We start from the raw sequence: 18,693 nt of genomic DNA, 5'->3' as shown, positions 1-18,693 counted from the left end.
TTCTAAATTCCATCTACATGCGTTAATATACTGTATTAGTGTTTTCTTTCTGACTTACTTCACTCTGTATAATAGGCTCCAGTTTCATCCACCTCATTAGAACTGATTCAAATGCATTCTTTTTAATAGCTGAGTAATATTCCATTGTGTATTTGTACCACAGCTTACTTACCGATTCATCTGCCGATGGACATCTAGATTGCTTCCATGGCCTGGCTATTATAAACAGTGCTGCGATGAACATTGGGGTACAAGTGTTTCTTTCAATTCTGGTTTCCTCAGTGTGTATCCCCAGCAGTGGGATTGCTGGGCCGTATGGCAGTACTATTTCCAGTTTTTTTAAGGAATCTCCACACTGTTCTCCATAGTGGCTGTACTAGTTTGCATTCGCACCAACAGTGGAAGAGGGTTCCCTTTTCTCCATACCCTCTCCAGCATTTGTTGTTTGTAAACTTTTTGATAGCAGCCATTCTGACTGGCGTGAGATGGTACCTCATTGTGGTTTTGATTTGCATTTCTCTGATAATGAGTGATGTTGAGCATCTTTTGATGTGTTTGTTAGCCATCTGTATGTCTTTGGAAAAATGTCTGTTTAGTTCTTTGGCCCATTTTTTGATTGGGTCGTTTATTTTTCTGGAATTGAGCTGCAGGAGCTGCTTGTATATTTTTGAGATTAGTTGTTTGTCAGTTGCTTCATTTGCTATTATTTTCTCCCATTCTGAAGGCTGTCTTTTCACCTTGCTTATAGTTTCCTTCATTGTGCAAAAGCTTTTAAGTTTAATTAGGTCCCATTTGTTTATTTTTGTAAAGGCAAATTATTTTATCTCCCTATCCCAGATAGTTATCATGGTAGAAAAATTTGCAGTGTGTGCCACCCCCTCCTCTCAAAAGTATTGTTTGTATCCCTCAGTGAAACCCCAGATAAATTCTTGTCTCCCATGCCTCCATCTGTTTTCCAATGCCTTAAATGATAGGTAATTTTTTTCCATTAATTAATTTTGCATTTCCTATTTCCCTGCCTTAAAATGAGGCAGCCGCCTATCTTACTTCTGTCATTCATAGAACAAGTTTGCCTGTTCTAGAACATATGAATAGAATAAACAGAGTCTTACATGTATATCATACCCCAGTGTATATACTTTGTTATTTTTGGCTTTTGTTGCATAGTATGGTTTTGAGATTCATCCGTGTTGTCTATCAGTATGTTGTTTTTGTTGCTGAGTAGTATTGCATTGTATGAATATACTACAGCATTTATCAGTTTGCCTGTTGATAAACTTTCAAGTTTTCAGTTTTTTTCCAGACTAAGATAGTGTTCTTTTCCCTTGTTGTTGTTGTTTCACTGAAATCAGCAGTATTTGAAAAAAGTGATTGTATTTGATCTTGAGACACATGGTTTGTGCTAGAAATCTGGAATAAGGAAACTTAGGCACTACAATCTACCCCAAATACATGGAGCTCTGTTCTACATTCAAAGACATTCACCACAAGTAGTACTAAATACTTATTTGTTGGCCTCTTTCTTCTGCCTTCTAAACTGAGCTCAGCAAAACTGACATTGCTAGGGATGAATATACTTGCCAGTAAGTAACCAAGCTTTTCAGTTGGGCACCATGGTTTATTTTTGTGATTGATTCCATTTATTTTGCCTAACTTAAACACCTTCCCTGAACAACTTGAAAGAAATGGGTTATATAAATCCATGTGCCCTTTGAAACTTGAATGAAAACTGTTTGAGTTTAAAGGCATCAAATGCAGAGAAGCAGTTCCCTGAATTGTGGCCCACTGCTGCTGCTGCTGCTGCTGCTGCTGCTGCTGCTAAGTCGCATCAGTCGTGTTCGACTCTGTGCGATCCCATAGATGGCAGCTCACCAGGCTCCTCCGTTCCTGGGATTCTCCAGGCAAGAACACTGGAGTGGGTTGCCATTTCCTTCTCCAATGCAGGAAAGTGAAAGTGAAGTCACTCAATCGTGTCCGACTCAGTGACCCCATGGACTGCAGCCTACCAGGCTCCTCCATCCTTGGGATTTTCCAGGCAAGAGTACTGGAGTGGGTTGCAATTGCCTTCTCTGTGTGGCACACTGGAAGGGCTCTTTTTGCCAAAGGTAGCGGTGTCTCCTCAGAAGTGGGAAGAAAGACCTGATTTTCCTACCCACCCATCCACTCCCTCCCCACAAAAAGCCAAAACATGACATCTCTTGTCCTGTACCCTTGTACTATGACACTCAATTGGAATCCTCTACATCTGATTACGGGCTCCAGCATCCTAAATACACATGTAAAATTAAATTTGGGAATGTTTGTTTTGGAGAAAGGGGAGAAGCAGAAGTTTTTAGTTTGACAGTTAAGGTAAATTATTTCGTTCATTATAGGAATGCAGTCTTTCATTGTTTCAAAGATGCTCTGGGTCAGAGTTTTATATGAGTTTAGGATTTCCTTAAAACCAGTTAGTAAGGGGATTTCTGAGTTGATCATTTTTACTATTCCTATATGATGTCCTGGACCTGGAAGGCAAAAAGTTGACTATAGGGAGCAAAGTAGTTACTGAACAGGTTTGTTCTTGGAGTTTAAGAACCACTGTTGGTATGTTTTCTCTCTTGTTCTCTCCAGTTTCCATCTAGCAAGTGGAGAAAGTACCTAAGTCCCATTTCATGATAGTTACTTTGGCTCTTTACCCTTTTATTTGGCTTCTGCAAAGGGGCAGGTATCTCCCTGGGCTAGAGCCATACCTGTAATTCTTAGTTATAGAGATTCTCTCCCAAGAAGGTGCACTTAGGCTGGGGTGGTGTATAATTGGTGTAAGTAGCAGTGGTTCTGAGGAGGAGGTTTATAGTCAGAGAATGGTTTGCAGTCTTCCCAGGGAATCCTTTCACTCCTGGCATATATATAGGTCCTCCCTTTGTACAAAGTTCTTCCCCAGATTCTTCATTGAGCGTGTTCACAGCATCCTACCCAAGCTCTCTCTCTCTGGATATTTTAGCTCTAAAGCCATTCATCATGCCTCTCCACTCTCTTTCCCTAGTCTCCATTTTGCTGCCAAATATCCTTATGCCTGGCAAATGTTTGTGCACATTTTATCTTGCTCAGAGGTGAAAATTACTAGTTTCTTGCCAATTTTTCTGCCTTCTCCCCCTACCTTTCCCTTCTTCTGTCTCTGCCCTTTTCTCCCAAAGGCCTATGTCCAAAATTTTCCTTATTTCCCTCAAGTTTTGTCCTTTCCTAGGGTTTATCTTTTAGTTAGATTTTGTTTTAGTTTGTGGGGTTTTTTCCGCTCTGTTTATTTCTTAACAAAACCCAAGATGGGCTAAAGACTGCATTTTCTGCAGCTGTGGCATTATTGCAGCCTTCTTATCTTCAATGCATCATTGAAGCATCTGAAGCAAAAGGACATCATCACAATCTGTGGATAGTTCTCTGGAACAATCTGTGGAAAAGGCGGCCTTGGGTGTAGCCTCCATCTTGGACTAACTTCATCTGTTCTGGATGATTGATAAATCTAAGCATGGAATCTTGACTAAAATTAAATTCCATTTCCTGCTCTTTATAACTTAAAATTTGATGTGAGAACATGTTAAGATGTTTGTGTATTTTTTTCTTTCTACCGCCTTTTTTCAAGCAAATATTTAAATAGTCTTAATTGACCTTGCTTATTTTTAATATTTTTGTATTGATCAATTCCTCTTAGAGTAGTTTTCCTAATTTAGAAGTTTCTTTTGAGATACGTACAAATGCTGTGTTTGTGAAAGCTTGGTTTTTCCTTTTGTGCTCTCAACCTACTCAGGCTAGGAGACCTACCTTCAGAATTGATTTCACCTCTTTTCCTTTTTTTCTGGGCTGTATACTGAAGGATATGTCTTAACTGAGAGAAAAACCTAGAATCTCATTATTTCCTTTTCTTTGTTGCGAAGATCCCTTGGAGAAGGAAATGGCAATCCACTCCAGTACTATTGCCTGGAAAACCCCATGGACAGAGGAGCCTGGTAGGCTACAGTCCATGGGGTCGCAAAGAGTTGGACACGACTGAGAGACTTCACTTTCACTTTCACTGGTATTGTGAATTTCTGTGTAACTCACTCTTTTCTCCCTTAACAGGGTTGTTGGTACAGAGGAGCGTATTCCTATTCCCCTCATGGATTACATCCTTAATGTGGTAAGATTAATGGTAGGGCAAACTGAGTAAAGATGTGTGTTTTTCTGGAAAATGTGTGGGGTTACCAAATAATCTGATGACTTACAACTGGGGCCCTTAAACTTCAGAGCAGTCGGAAAAGATGTACAAAATTTGTTCTGTGAGATTGATTTGCCAAACTTAGCTAGCAATCTCTTTTGAAAAGTCCCAGTTTTCTATTCATCTCCCTTGGGAAACCAAACAGGAGGGCAGTGGGCTTTGTTAGGCCAATCTAGTATTACGTTCTTATGAATGTGTCCCAACATATTTTTTTCCCACTACCGGCCATTTTTCTCATTAACTTCTTTCTCTTTTACCAAAAAAAGAAAAATTTAATGTGGTGTTTTCTTTTAACTTCTGTGTATCTCACAGGAAAATGAGTTTGAATTTTCCCAGAATTATCTGTAAGGGGAAGCCCACTTAGCATTTGTTCTAGCCCAATAAGCACTTCCAGACAATGCGTCCAGAGATGGTTTCTCTTTTGGCTGTGTGTTTGTTGGCCATATTTTGCTTTCTTCCCCTTACAGAGTGCTTTGTTTGGTCTGAATCAGTGTTCCAGGATTCTAAGTTTCATGTGGATTATGAGCACATTTGAAGGAAAGTATCTATGATGTTTACTTCCAGGGAGAGGCAACACATTATCATGCAAGAAGCACTAAACAAACAAATTAAGAGATTAAACCTGATTCTGTCACTAATTCATGGTGTGGCCATGTACAAGTCATTTAGCTTCTCTGTGCTCTCAAATTACGTGACTTTAGGTGTAGCTGAAAAGATAGATTGGGAAGAAGTTGTAATTACTCTTTATTTTCTGAATGTTTGGGTTTCATATAGTATGCCTATCCCTTTTTACCTTTTTATCCTAGAAAATACTGATTTCATGACTAAGATTACCCCTATCCTTATTCCAAGCTAGCATTTTAGTTCCAAGTGTCAGGCTCTAACTTCTTTTAAAATTTTCATTACCCAGATGAAATTTGTGGAATCTATTCTGAGCAACAATACAACTGATGACCACTGCCAGGAATTTGTGAATCAGAAAGGACTCTTGCCTTTGGTTACCATTTTGGGTCTTCCCAATCTGCCCATTGACTTTCCCACATCTGCAGCCTGTCAGGCTGTTGCAGGTGTCTGCAAATCCATATTGGTAAGAAGCATCTGACCAAATATTTTCATTTCTTTTAGAGATCAATTTTGCAATACTTCTATATACATGTTTTTACCATGGTCTCCCCTTCAACTAAAACATAATGAAGAAATTTGTGTTTATGTACTGCAAGTGGATTTTGTGACTAATAGTGTGCCATATTATTTCTCATTGAAAAGTCAAGTGTTCTTCTTCCTGAGTTTGGTATATAGTTCTAACATAAGAGTTTTTTAGAAGGGAAAATGTATCTCTAAGAAAGCTTTGGAGATGGGTTTTAACACAATCTTATACTGTTTCACCATGTATTTTTTTTCCTTTGGCAGGCTTGATAGTTGTGTATTTTAAGCATGGTTGATCTGTAGTTCATTGCTCGAATTTTGCCCGAAAAATGAAGTTGCTTTAAATAGTGGTAAAATAGACATAACATGATAATTACCACTTTAGCCATTTCTAAGTGTATATAGTTTAATAGTGTTTAATACATCACATTGTTGTGAAAACCATCTCCAGAACTCTATTCATCTTGCAAAACTAAAACTCTACACTTTAAGCAGCTTTCAATTCCCTTCCCCCATCAGACCCTAGTAACCACCATTTACTTTCTGTCTTGAATTTTGACTATTCTAGGTATGTCATGTAATTTGAATTCATAAGGTATTTTTCTTTGTATAATTTAATTTGCTTAGCATAATGTTCTCAAGATTCATCCATGTTGTAGCATATGTCATAATTTTCTTTTGCTTTTAAGGCTGAATAATAGTCCAGTGTATATATAAACTGCATTTTGTTATTAATAGACATTTTTAGTTGCTTCCCTTTATGAATGGTGCTGCTACAAACGTGGATGTGTCCTCCAGACTCTGTGTTTGTTTATATTGAAAACACTTAAGATCTACTCTCTTAATAAATTTGATACATAACATAGTATTTTTATATATTATATATATATAATTAGCTAATTATAGTTACCACATTATACATTAGATCCCCAGAATTTATTCATCTTAATAACTGAAAGTTTGTACCCTTTGACCAGCATCTCCACAACATCCCCCAGCCCCTGACAATCACCATTCTACTCTCTGGTTCTGAGTTAGACTTTAAAGTGAGATCATACCTGAGACACTACTTTCAGTTTTTTGGTTATCTACCCAGATGTAGGATTTGCTAGATCATTTGGTAGTTCTGTTTTTAATTTTTTGAGAAACTATTATATTATCCACAGCAACTACACCATTTCACATTCCAACCAACAAATTCTCTGCATCCTCACCAACTCTTGTTATTTTATAGTTTTTTGATACTAGCCAACCTAATGTGTATGGAATGAAATCTCATGGTTTTGATTTGCATTTCTCTGTTGTTTAACAATGTTGAGCATCTTTCGTGTGTCTGTTGGCAACATGTCTTCTTTAGAAAAATGTCTGTTCAGGTCGTTTTCCCAAAACAGTACATTTTCCCCCAAAAAACAGTACATTTTATTTGACAACAGACTCCACAGTTTGTCTCATTTGTGACATATGTAGATGGCTTTAGATTATTTTTTGGTGGTCACCCATACTGAACAAGATTTTTCAATCTTCAAAACAACCAAGACTCAAAGAATTTGTGTGTTTCACTTCAGTTCACAAGTGAACTGTGTCCTCCATTTATCGAATTATTTTTGGCGTAGATTTCCCTTTGAATAAAAGGGTAGAGATGAAGCTACTCCCCAATCTCAAAGAAGTAGGGTGTTGCCAGCTGGTATTTTTCAGCAGGCTGGCACATCTGTGTATTTCTTGTCTAATGCTTCTCATTGGCCTGGAGCAGCTCTTCACATTTTCTCTAGATAGCCTAGCACTTTTTCCCCCCAGTTGCCTGATGGCTTCTTTCTCTCATAAGCCTAGAGCTTCTAAGGATAAGGCAGAGCCCATTTTTTAACTGGGTTTGTTTTTTGTTGAGTTACAGTTCTTAATATATTCTGGATATTAATTCCTTATCATAAATGATTTGTAGATTGTTTTCTCCCATTCCATGAGTTGCTTTTCACTGTGTTGATAGTGTCATTTGATGTGAAAAAAGGTTTTAATTTTGATGAAGTCCCAGTTTGGTTTTTGTGGGGGTTTTTTGTTCTTTTGTTTTTGCTCTTTACTTTCATTGCACATGCTTTTGGTGTTTTACCTAAGAAATCACTGTTAAATTCAGTGTCATGCAGCTTTTGTCCTATGGCTTTTTCTAGGTGTTTTATAGTTTTAGCTCTTACATTTAGGTCTTTGATCTGTTTTGAGTTGGTTTTTTTATATGATAGAAGGTAACAGTCAACTTCATTCTTTTGCATGTGGGTATCCAGTTTTCCCAACACTGTTGAAAAGGTTGTCCTTTCCCTATTACACCCTTGTCTTGGTAACCTTGTCAAAAATCATTTGACCATGTATGCAAGGGTTTATTTGAGAACTCTCTAATCATTGGTGTTGATGTCTGTCTGTCTTTATGCAAGTACTGCAGTGTGAGATAGTTATATCTATTTGGGATCCCTAGAGATTCTGTATGAATTTTAAGAGAGATTTTTTTGTTTCTGAAAACAAAAACCATTGGGATTTTTATAGGAATTGGATTAAATCTTTGACATTTCTTTGTTAGCTGAGTTGTGCAATAAGTAATTTCTCCTAAAAATCAGAAATCTAATTTCTTGAGTACTTGGAAAGATCCATAATTGTGACATTTGCATTTAATATTTTATTTTGCTTTTCTCTTTGCAAATATTTAATTCAGTGCTATTCATAAGAGACAGGGGGAAGGGAGGCTGCTCCATGTTTATTGTACCTTTAAGATACTGTGAGGTTGGATAGATTTATTTAAAGCCATAGGAAAGGTACATAAGCTCTCCTATTTGAATGGTAAGTGATAGTGTTCACTGTCAAGATTTTCCTTCAGGCTCAAAAAAAATTTACAAGGGCCATATAATCCTTGAGTTGTCTCCAGAATAAGAAAATGCCTAGCTAATGCCTATCCTAGACTTATCTCTCTTACTGTGGTAAGAAAAAAAAAATTTGTAACAATGGTTCATTTCCATGCTTTGAAACCTTACCTAATATTGCTCCCTATTGTGCAAAATTTGGAATTAATTTTACAGCATGGAGTCCTTGCTATAACAGTATTCCAGTTTGGCCATCACAGTCATTTACATTTGATTGACTTACCACATTTGAAAGCCTCTCATTTAAGAGAAGTGATGTGCTGCTCTAAAAGGAGGTGTTTAGGTATGTCATACGTGCATTCATATTTTGGCTCCACCATTTACCAGGTGAGAGACCATGGCCAGGTCTAAAATTTGTGAGTCTTATCTTCCACTTCTTTCATTGTGACTATTAAGATATATGCATATGAAGTTTATTGTACATTAATGCTTTAATTATTGTTATTTCAGACACTGTCACATGAACCCAAAGTCCTCCAGGAAGGTCTCCTTCAGTTGGACTCCATTCTTTCCTCCTTGGAGCCGTTACACCGCCCAATAGAATCTCCCGGGGGCTCAGTGTTGTTGCGAGAACTGGCTTGTGCTGGCAATGTTGCTGATGCTACCCTCTCAGCTCAAGCCACACCTCTACTACATGCACTCACTGCTGCCCATGCTTACATCATGATGTTTGTTCATACTTGCAGGGTTGGACAGGTAAGAATTATCTTAAGGGTGAACATGTTGGTTTAAAGTCCGTAAAATACCTAGGGCATATACCTGGCATCTTAGAAGCAGTACTACCTAGGCTGACAGGTGAGTTATTTTAGGTTGGGTGGGTGATTTAAGGTTTATGCTTCAAGTTGCTGTCTAGTTTCACTTTCCCTTAGTATTTTTTTAATTGGAAATAAGGTGACAATATAACTTGTTTCATGAACTGGACCTTCTTGAGAGTAAAAGAGATTGAGATAAATACAGGCATTAATAGATCTATAGCATTCATATAGGCCTTGGGGATCTATAATCACCCCTCATAGCAAGCAAGCCTCAATTGGGTGCTCATCTGGCCTTATTACCTCCTAATCTTTCTACAAATGCATGTAGACTTGATAGATGGCAAGAAGGAAATCTGACCACAGAACTTTTTAAGTCAATGGTAATTAACAGATTACTAACGATTTCCTAAATATCAACCTCTATGTTTGCACTCCATGTGAGGCTGCTCTTGTGCTTCCAGAAAGTTGAGGTTGTTTTTTGAGTGTTCACAGTTTTGCTACCTTTAGTTGTCAGTCTAAAGATTAATGGTGCATTTTTAGCTGGCCTATTTCATGCTGTTGAACAGGAGTATGTTCTTTGAACAAATATAATTGGAAAGCACAATTATAAACTATCTAGAAAGTAAATTATACAACAAAACTTTATGGGTTTATTTATTTATTGAAATAAATGGGAAATAACAAATCCCTTCTCCATCTAAAAAATTTGGAAGCTGTCTGTGAATCTGTAAAACTGTTTCTTAGATTTAGAAAAATGGAGTTGCCTATGACTCCTGTTTTTCAACTTACAAAAAAAACAATGAGATCTTAAAGATAGGTTGTAAATATTAAAAGAGAATACCTGTGATCTTCAGTGTGGAAATTTTGATGAAGCTGATAGCTCTCAGAATAATGAGGAAGGAAAAATAGAATCCCTTATCGTTTTAAATAGCTGAAAGTTCATTTTGATCGTTTAGAGGCCATCCCAAAGATCACCTTTTTCACTTTGGTTACAGAGTGAAATTCGTTCCATCTCCATAAACCAGTGGGGCTCTCAGTTGGGTCTGAGTGTTCTGAGCAAGCTGAGCCAGTTATACTGTTCCCTGGTATGGGAAAGCACTGTCCTCCTCTCCCTCTGTACCCCAAACAGGTAAGGGAATGAATGGTCATCTCTTTTATTATCTGTGTTGTCTTTCCCAACAGAGAAACGAAACTTAGTGAGCCTAGAGGATTGCTTTGGTTAAGGATAGAAAGGTAAAGAGTTCAGAGGCTTTCTTGTCTGTCTTAGTTCATTCAGGCTGCTATAACAAAATCCACAAATTGGGTTCTTATAAGCGATAGAAATTTATTGCTCAGAGTTTTGGCGGCTAGAAGTCTGCGTGGTTAGGTGAGGGCTCTCTTCTACATTGTAGACTTCTCATTGTATCCTCACATGGTGGAAAGGACTATGAATCTCTGTGGAGCCTCTTTTTATAAGGGCTTTGTCCCATTCATGAGGATTCTATTCTTAAGCACCTATGAAAGGCTTGAGCTTCTCTGATGACTCAGATGGTAAAGAATCTGCCTGCAGTACAGGAGACCCAGGTTGGATCCGTGCGTCAGGAAGATCCCCTAGAGAAAGGAATGGTTACCCACTCCAGTATTCTTGCCTGGAGAATTCCATGGACAGAGGAGCCTGGCAGGCTACTACATTCCATGGGGTCACAAAGAGTTGGACACAACTGAGTGGCTAATATGCACAGAAACCTTACTACTAATACCATCATCTTGTGGGGCATTAGGATTTTAACATTTGAATTTTGAGGAGACACAAGCATTTAACCAGTAGCATTGTCCTTCCCACTTACCAGCCAAAGGGCTTGCTTACAAATGTGTTGTGCATCTTTGATATGATATCCCAATTATGCTGTGTCAGCTTGGTGGGTGTTTACAATTTGGTCCTGTTGTTAGACAGGTCTAAAGAGTTGAGATAGAAACCAAACCTCAGGAATTCCATCATTGCAGATATTTTATTAGGTTAACTTACCTGCTATAGGAAGGGAATGGTGTCAGTTAAGCAGGTCAGAGACCAAGCACAGCATAAAAAATGAGTTATCAGAAGTTTTATTGCTCACTGTTTCTCTTCTTGCAGCTTGCCATCTGGGTGTGAATTTGGCCAGGCAGACATGCAGAAACTGGTTCCAAAGGATGAGAAGACAGGTACGACCCAGGGCGGAAAAAGATCAGGTAACTCCCAAGAAACTTAAAATCCCAGCCATTAATTCTTTTAAGTTCTGTCTCAGTGTCTTCATAGGTTTATTGTGAAAATTTAGTTAGCTCTATCATTTGTAGTCTTCAGGCTTTTTTCCATTCATTAATTAAGAAAAAATACATATCCACAATGATAAAAATTAGAAAACATAGTAGAAGAATAACCGATGTTTATACCACAGAAAATATTTTGAAAATGTCTGCCTAATCTTTTTCCCTGAGGATATGTTTTATTAACATAGTTGTGATTGTCTTAGACGTATTTTGTAGATCTCTCTTCACTTAATATTAAGTGCTATGTAAAGGTACCATGAATTAACCATTCCCTATTAAGTTTCTAATGTAATGTTTTGAAAACTGAACATCTTTGTATATGTTTTTTTGCAAATGTTGAGGTTGATTCTTAGAAATTACTATAGGTTGAACGGAAAAAACTGAATTTTTAATTTTTATTAATTTAAATGTAACAAACTATTATTCTGTTCAGTTGTTGAAAGACTTTAAAGTTTGTTTGGAAAACTTGGGTGTATGAATTGGTTTTTTTCCCCTAGTAAATTGTATGAAATATAGATCAATTAAGGAAAATTTAATATCTGTATTAAGATGTACTGTAAGTGTGAAATAGATACCGTGTATAAAAATGTATAATCTCATTAATTAACTTTTTAAGTGGTTAGTAGAAATTTTTAATTATCTATGTGGTTCACATTATATTTCTATTGCACAATGTTATTTTTGAAAATAGCTTTCATATTAAAATAGAAGTTCCAAATTGCAATAAGCAGAAATTATACAATTTGGACTTCCTGGTGGCTCGGTGGTAAAGAATCCACCTGCCAATGCAGGAGACATGGATTCAATCCCTGGTTTGGGAAGATTCCACATGCCATTAAGCAACTAAGCCTATGCGCTAACAGCTACTGAGCCCATGTGCTACAGCTACTGAAGTCCGCATGCTCTAGAGCTGGTGCACGGCAGCAAGAGAAGCCACTGCAGTAAGAATCTTGTTCTCCACAACCGAAGAAAAGCTTGCAACAGAGACCCACCAAGTGGAAAATAAATAAATAAAATTAGAAGAAGAAAAAAAATCATACAATCTTCTGACCCTAATGGAGCAAACCTAAAATTAATAAAAGCTGATTTTCTATAAAGTTTCTTTCTCCTATACTCTGCATCAGGGAAAAAATAAATTTGATAAACTAAAGAAAAAGGTGAGACAGTTCTATAAATAAAAGCCTATTAACTATGCTTAAAAATTGTATTGAGATTACTAAAAATAGAGAAAATGCTAAGGAACTAATAAAGCAGACATAAGTTATGAAATAAGTAATGACATATGACAGCTAGTTATTGTATTGTGGGAGAATGGGACAGAATTAATAAGATATACACAAACTTCTGGCAAGGTTAATTTTATAGAAATTTCTAACCAGAAGTTAGAATATCAAGTTTTGCCAAAGTGTACCAACTTTAACTCAAAAAATAATTTACTAAGAATCAGGAACAAAATTAGACTCTGGCAAAGAGTCTGCCTTGCATAACAATTTAGATGTATTTTTTCCAGCAGTTTTTTCCACAGATTTAACAAGGATAACTCCATTTACACATACAGTTTTTCCAGAATATTACAAAGAAAACTTGGTGATATGTTTTATAGATTGCCTAATGTTGATTCTTAGATCTAAGAGCACACATGACCACCCCAAAGAAGACACATCTCAAATTCATATACAAAAATCTTAAATTCTAGGAAATATATTTCTCCAGTAGTGATCTATGATGTCTGATTTGAGTTTATTAATGAGCTATAAAATTCTAGCAGAGTGTGTGCCTTGAGAGTGTGGGTCACCATGCACATTGTATTTTGTGCAAAGTTTCTTAGTCCTGTAGTATGCTTACAGTCTTCCAGGGTAGCCCTGGGTAAAGACCTTTTAACACGCTCCCATTGGAAGATGGATGTCAGTGTCACCTAGTTAGAAGGACTCCAAGGAAAGGAGCTTATCAGTACAGTTTTGTGTTTGATTTTTTTTTCTTTTCAGATTTAGGAAGTTGTGGCCATTTAAAGAGTAACGAGCACTATAGGTAGCTCTCTCTTGGGACTCTTCAGAACAGGAAACCAGTTAAGTCCTCGCTTACCATGGTCTTATTGCTCCCCTCTTATGGCTACAGATGGGGAACAGGATGGAACCACTGGAAGTATGGATGCTTCTACCCAGGGCTTGTTGGAAGGCATTGGGCTTGATGGTGACACACTGGCTCCTATGGAGACAGACGAACCTACTGCTTCGGACTCTAAGGGCAAATCTAAAATCACACCTGCCATGGCTGCCAGAATCAAGCAAATCAAGCCATTGTTGTCAGGTGAGTGATTTTCTTCCTTCTATCTCTTTTAGAGCCGGGTATGGCTCTATTGTTTCCTTTTAAGGAAACTTTAAACTTGGTGGCTCGTTTTCAGGTATCTGCTGTGTGACAGGCTCTGTACTAACTGTGAGGGAGACAGAGATGAGAGAGTGGCTTTCTGAAAGCCAAATCTACCCCTCCTTTTCTTTCTACTCTTCTGCTACTGCAAATGACCTCTGATCCTACCATTTCCCTGAAATGTCTCCCCAAGGTATCTAACCTCCTTATTGCTAAGTCCACTGGATACTCTTCAGTCTCCTCACTTTTCTGCAGCACAATGGTTGACCTACCACCTCTTTCTCAAAATAGTCTTTTCTTGGCTTTTGTGATATTAAGCCCACCTGCTTTCCTGTTACCTGTCTGACTATTATATTCAAGGCTGCTCTTCCTTTCTCTGTCATTCAAATGTAGCTGGCAAGTAATACAGTTGATGTGTGTTTTAATAGTTACTTTGCCACCTCTGTGGAAATTACAATAACATGATACAGGACTGTAGCCTACCAGGCTCCTCTGCCCATGGGGTTTTCCAGGCAAGAGTACTGGAGTGGGTTGCCATTGCCTTCTCCGAACATGATACAAGATCATATTAAAGATGTGCACTGGGGACCTCCCTGACTGTTCAGTGGTTGAGACTCCTTGCTTCCACTGTGGAGGGTGAAGGTTTGATCCCTGGTCAAGGAACTAGGATTCTGCATGCTGTGCAGTGCAGCGCCACCCCCCCCCCAAAAAATGCACTGACATGTTTTCACCATCTTTCACCCCTTCATTTTTGGGGAACCTATTTTGTATGCCTACACCAATTTTGTATGTTTGCCACTTTCTGACCTCTTACAGTGAAGGAAAATGAGGACAACTTACAATTGGGAGCTCTGCCCAAAGGAAAGCAAAACATGGCCTTTGGTGCTGTTGAATTTTACATTCCATTCTAATTTGCTTAATTCTACTCCTTTGTTTTAATTTGAAAGTCTACTTCCACTTTCCCCAAATTGAAGGAAAATTGACCACCCAAGAAGATGCTGATGTTTACCTCTCCTTTCTTTGTTACACCTCTGAAACCTTTGAACATTCTGGGGTTTCTGTGTGGGCCCAGCCCATGCTTTTGATGTCTGTTTCTCTGTGCTTACTGGCCGTTTGTTTTTCTCTTTTATCCTTGCTGACTACTTTTGAGCCACTTTGCTGTCTATTCACTTGAAAGCAGTGGTGGAAAAGTAAAAATTTAATGTTTACATATATTAGGCTTTCAAAGTCTGGGCACACCCAACCTCCAGTCAGGTAGTGCAAGTATCTGTAGCCTATTCCCTCATTATAATTGGAAGATCCTAATGTAGTTCGATTGGAAAAGGCAATGGCACCCCACTCCAGTACTCCTGCCTGGAAAATCCCACGGACGGAGGAGCCTGGAAGGCTGCAGTCCATGGGGTCACTGAGGGTCGGACACGACTGAGCGACTTCACTTTCACTTTTCACTTTCATGCATTGGAGAAGGAAATGGCAACCCACTCCAGTGTTCTTGCCTGGAGAATCCCAGGGGTGGGGGAGCCTGGTGGGCTGCCGTCTATGGGGTCACACAGAGTCAGACACGACTGAAGTGACTTAGCAGTAATGTAGTTCGATTAGGGAGAAGAAGGGCTTGTTCCTTTCTTAAGCTTTATATCTCAGAACTTACTGAGTTTGGGGGGGAGGGTATGACATGTGGCGCCAATTCAAGTAGAGCCAATTTTTTCACAGTGGGTTCATATGTTGTTTAGTTGCTAACTTGTGTTCAACTCTTCTGCAACCCCATCCAGTGTCCTTTGTCCATGGGATTTCCCAGGCAATAGTACTGGAGTGGGTTGCCATTTCCTTCTCCAGGATATCTTCCCAACCCAGGAATCGAACCCACTTCTCCTGCCTTGACAAGCAGATTCTTTAGTACTGAACCACCAGAGAAGCCTGGGTTCATGTGCTCTGATTAAGAGATGTGCTCTGATTCAGACCTAGTCTTATCTGTGGATTGTGATGAAATGTTTATTTCAGAAATACTGTGACAGCATTTTCATTTGTGATTTTAAGAGTAATAAATATTCACTATATAAAAGGTACAGAGAAATGTTTTAAGAAAAACAGAAAAATACCCATGTTTAGATATTTTTTCTTTTTCTATACCTCTCCTTTTACATGTTTTATTTGGATTCTGCCTTTTTGGTTCAGCAATATATACCGAAAAGCCTCCTACAAAGATGACAATTTGAAATACTTGTAATCTATGTAATACTGTATTAGATTTTTATAAGAAGGCCACTTTTTATATATGTAGAGACAAGTCCAGGTGTTTCATAGAATATTATGTGGGAGGAAGTAGTCAGTCATTAAAATGTATTAACAGTAATGTATCTGTTATAATGAAACCATTCTGGAAACACTGTACAGCCTTATTCTGACTTTTGGGTTCCAGCTTCCTCTAGATTAGGCAGAGCACTGGCTGAGCTGTTTGGACTCCTTGTTAAACTTTGTGTGGGGTCTCCTGTCCGCCAGAGAAGAAGCCATCATGCTGCCAGCACCACCACAGCACCGACACCTGCTGCTCGATCAACGGCCTCAGCCCTCACTAAGCTCCTCACAAAAGGCTTATCATGGCAGCCTCCACCATATACACCTACTCCACGCTTCAGGTGAGGTTCTGCTTAAGATGCAAAATCTAATTGGTTCCTTCTCTACTTGAATGCAGAGTGAATCACTGAATTAGAGGACTTAGAGGTCCTTTGTTTTACCCTAAATGTGTACCCCAAATACAGTGTAAGGTACTTGTCTTGGTTCTACCTACTCTAAAATACAGAGATTTTTAAAAGTATAATCAGACTGCATTTCAGTAACCTTGTGTTTAGTAGTAAGTGGAAACTGTCATCCTTTTTTGCCTTATAAATTTAATATCCAAACTAGTCACCCACTTGCATTCTAGTCAGTCAGTCACTTCAGTGCAGTATTAAATTTTACTCTTGGCTTCTATTTGAATTTCCCATTGTTTTTCTGGCTGCCCTAGAGAAGGTTAAATTTTTGCTTTTTCCCTCTTCCAGGCTGACCTTCTTCATCTGTTCAGTTGGTTTTACATCCCCAATGCTGTTTGATGAGAGGAAGTATCCCTACCACCTCATGCTGCAGAAATTTCTCTGCTCTGGAGGCCACAATGCCCTTTTTGAGTAAGGATCATGTTGCTTTACAGAGAAACATTGTTTGGAGTTTGGTCTTTTCTATTTGCCTTAGCAGCCCACAACTTTCTAAGCCACCTATCCTATGATGATGGGATTCATAGAGATAGCCATTGGTTGTACCCTTTCATGGTTTAGGAACTAGTTGTATTTATGTCCATCTTCCTAGAGGGTAGGATTCAGCCTGTCCTTGGGCTGTCTTGTAACAGTCTCTGTTTTTCTTCATTTGGATTGCCATGTCTTATACATATTTTTCTAATAGACTTATCCTTTCCTACTATTTCTTTGAATATGATAATTTTTCTGCTGCTTTTGGTCAGAAGATTTGAAGTTTCACTTTGATTTTTTGTTGTTGTTGTAGCTTTAAAAATAAGGCTGGAAATGGTATTAATTCTACCCTAAATATGTGTAACAAATTATCACTTTGTCCACCTTAAACTTATATATGTTATATGTCAATAATATATCAATAAGGCTGGAATAAAAACCCAAATAAAAGGTAAAGTGCTATATTCAACATCTTGTAATAATTATTATTGGAAAGAATATGAAAAAGAATACATATATAACTGAATCATGTTGCTGTTTACCAGAAACTAACACAACATTGTAAATCAACTGTACTACAATTTTTTGAAAAGGGTAAAGCTAATAAATATTGGACAGACTAGAAGCAGTATCTCCAAGAAGAGGACCTGGGAAGCTTTTGAATATGTCCCTGTCTTTCTCCCCACCCCCAATCTAAAATTCTAATATTCCATCTTCACATTTTCTCTTATTTGAATTTAGAACATTCAATTGGGCTCTGTCTATGGGAGGAAAAGTTCCTGTTGCTGAGGGATTAGAACATTCAGACTTACCTGATGGCACAGGAGAATTCCTAGATGCCTGGCTAATGCTGGTGGAGAAGATGGTAAATCCCACCACGGTGCTTGAATCTCCACATTCACTGCCTGCCAAATTGCCTGGAGGTGTTCAGAACTTTCCACAGTTCAGTGCCCTCCGCTTCCTTGTGGTAACTCAGAAGGTGAGTATTCAGCATTCTAAAACCAGGAGTAATTTCTCATGCCAACTAGGTAGCTCCCACTCTCTTTCGTCCTCCTTAGTGAAATAATTTGACTGGCGGAGAACCAGTGGATCCTAGTCCCAGATAGGGCTGCCTTGCATAATGGATTGCAGACCACTTGAAGATTTTCTGTGGTGTAAACCTTTGAACTCTAAACTCCAGATTGCAACTTCTAGGTTGGGTTTAATGCCCCCTTCTCTGTGCTTCCTTGGACCCCCTCAGTACTGCCTGAAATTTTGTTGTTGGCATTGATTGTGGAAGAACCGTCTCACAGATCTTTGACGTACTTTTCCTGGGTTTTGAATTGAGACAAAATGGTCTTCACATAGCTTTTCAAATGAATTACAGGCAGCGTTTACTTGCATCAAGAACCTGTGGAATCGGAAACCCTTGAAAGTGTATGGTGGGCGAATGGCTGAGTCCATGCTAGCCATCCTGTGTCACATCCTCCGAGGGGAACCTGTGATTCGAGAGAGACTGAGCAAAGAAAAGGAGGGATCTCGAGGAGAAGAGGATACAGGACAAGAAGAAGGTGGCTCTCGCCGGGAACCTCAAGTCAACCAGCAACAACTACAACAGGTGGGATTCTGACCTCACACTCCAGGGCCCAGACTTTGCACCTGAGAGTGTGTGGTCTGTGGGGTTTCTAAGTTTCTAAATGCCTGGTCTTATTAGGAGATAGGTTTAAATTTGCTCTCTTTCTTACTTTTTCTCCCAAGAAAGCTGAAGTGTCGTTTCAGTACTCCTAATAGGTAAAAGATCTGTGTCCTCCCAAGCATCTTGTTTA

The 18,693-nt window shown here is 38.5% G+C and overlaps 1 protein-coding gene across 10 annotated transcripts in view; it reads left to right on the top strand.

Annotated features, from left to right (window-relative positions):
• HUWE1 (HECT, UBA and WWE domain containing 1, E3 ubiquitin protein ligase) overlaps positions 1-18,693 on the top strand; it is a 159,844-nt gene that overhangs the window by 90,096 nt on the left and 51,055 nt on the right. For all 10 annotated transcript variants that reach the window (XM_018043737.1, XM_018043735.1, XM_018043736.1 and 7 more), the window contains 10 exons: positions 4,093-4,150; positions 5,139-5,315; positions 8,722-8,967; positions 10,022-10,155; positions 11,137-11,231; positions 13,425-13,616; positions 16,090-16,306; positions 16,709-16,831; positions 17,630-17,867; positions 18,255-18,485. In XM_018043737.1, the coding sequence (XP_017899226.1) occupies positions 4,093-4,150; positions 5,139-5,315; positions 8,722-8,967; positions 10,022-10,155; positions 11,137-11,231; positions 13,425-13,616; positions 16,090-16,306; positions 16,709-16,831; positions 17,630-17,867; positions 18,255-18,485 (1,711 nt within the window). The remainder of the gene's footprint in view (positions 1-4,092; positions 4,151-5,138; positions 5,316-8,721; positions 8,968-10,021; positions 10,156-11,136; positions 11,232-13,424; positions 13,617-16,089; positions 16,307-16,708; positions 16,832-17,629; positions 17,868-18,254; positions 18,486-18,693) is intronic.

This window comes from Capra hircus (genome assembly GCF_001704415.2).
Source record: "Capra hircus breed San Clemente chromosome X unlocalized genomic scaffold, ASM170441v1, whole genome shotgun sequence".
Lineage (NCBI taxonomy): Eukaryota > Metazoa > Chordata > Mammalia > Artiodactyla > Bovidae > Capra > Capra hircus.
The sequence above is the reverse complement of the archived record's forward strand: the minus strand, read 5'-3'. Positions and strand labels throughout refer to the sequence as shown.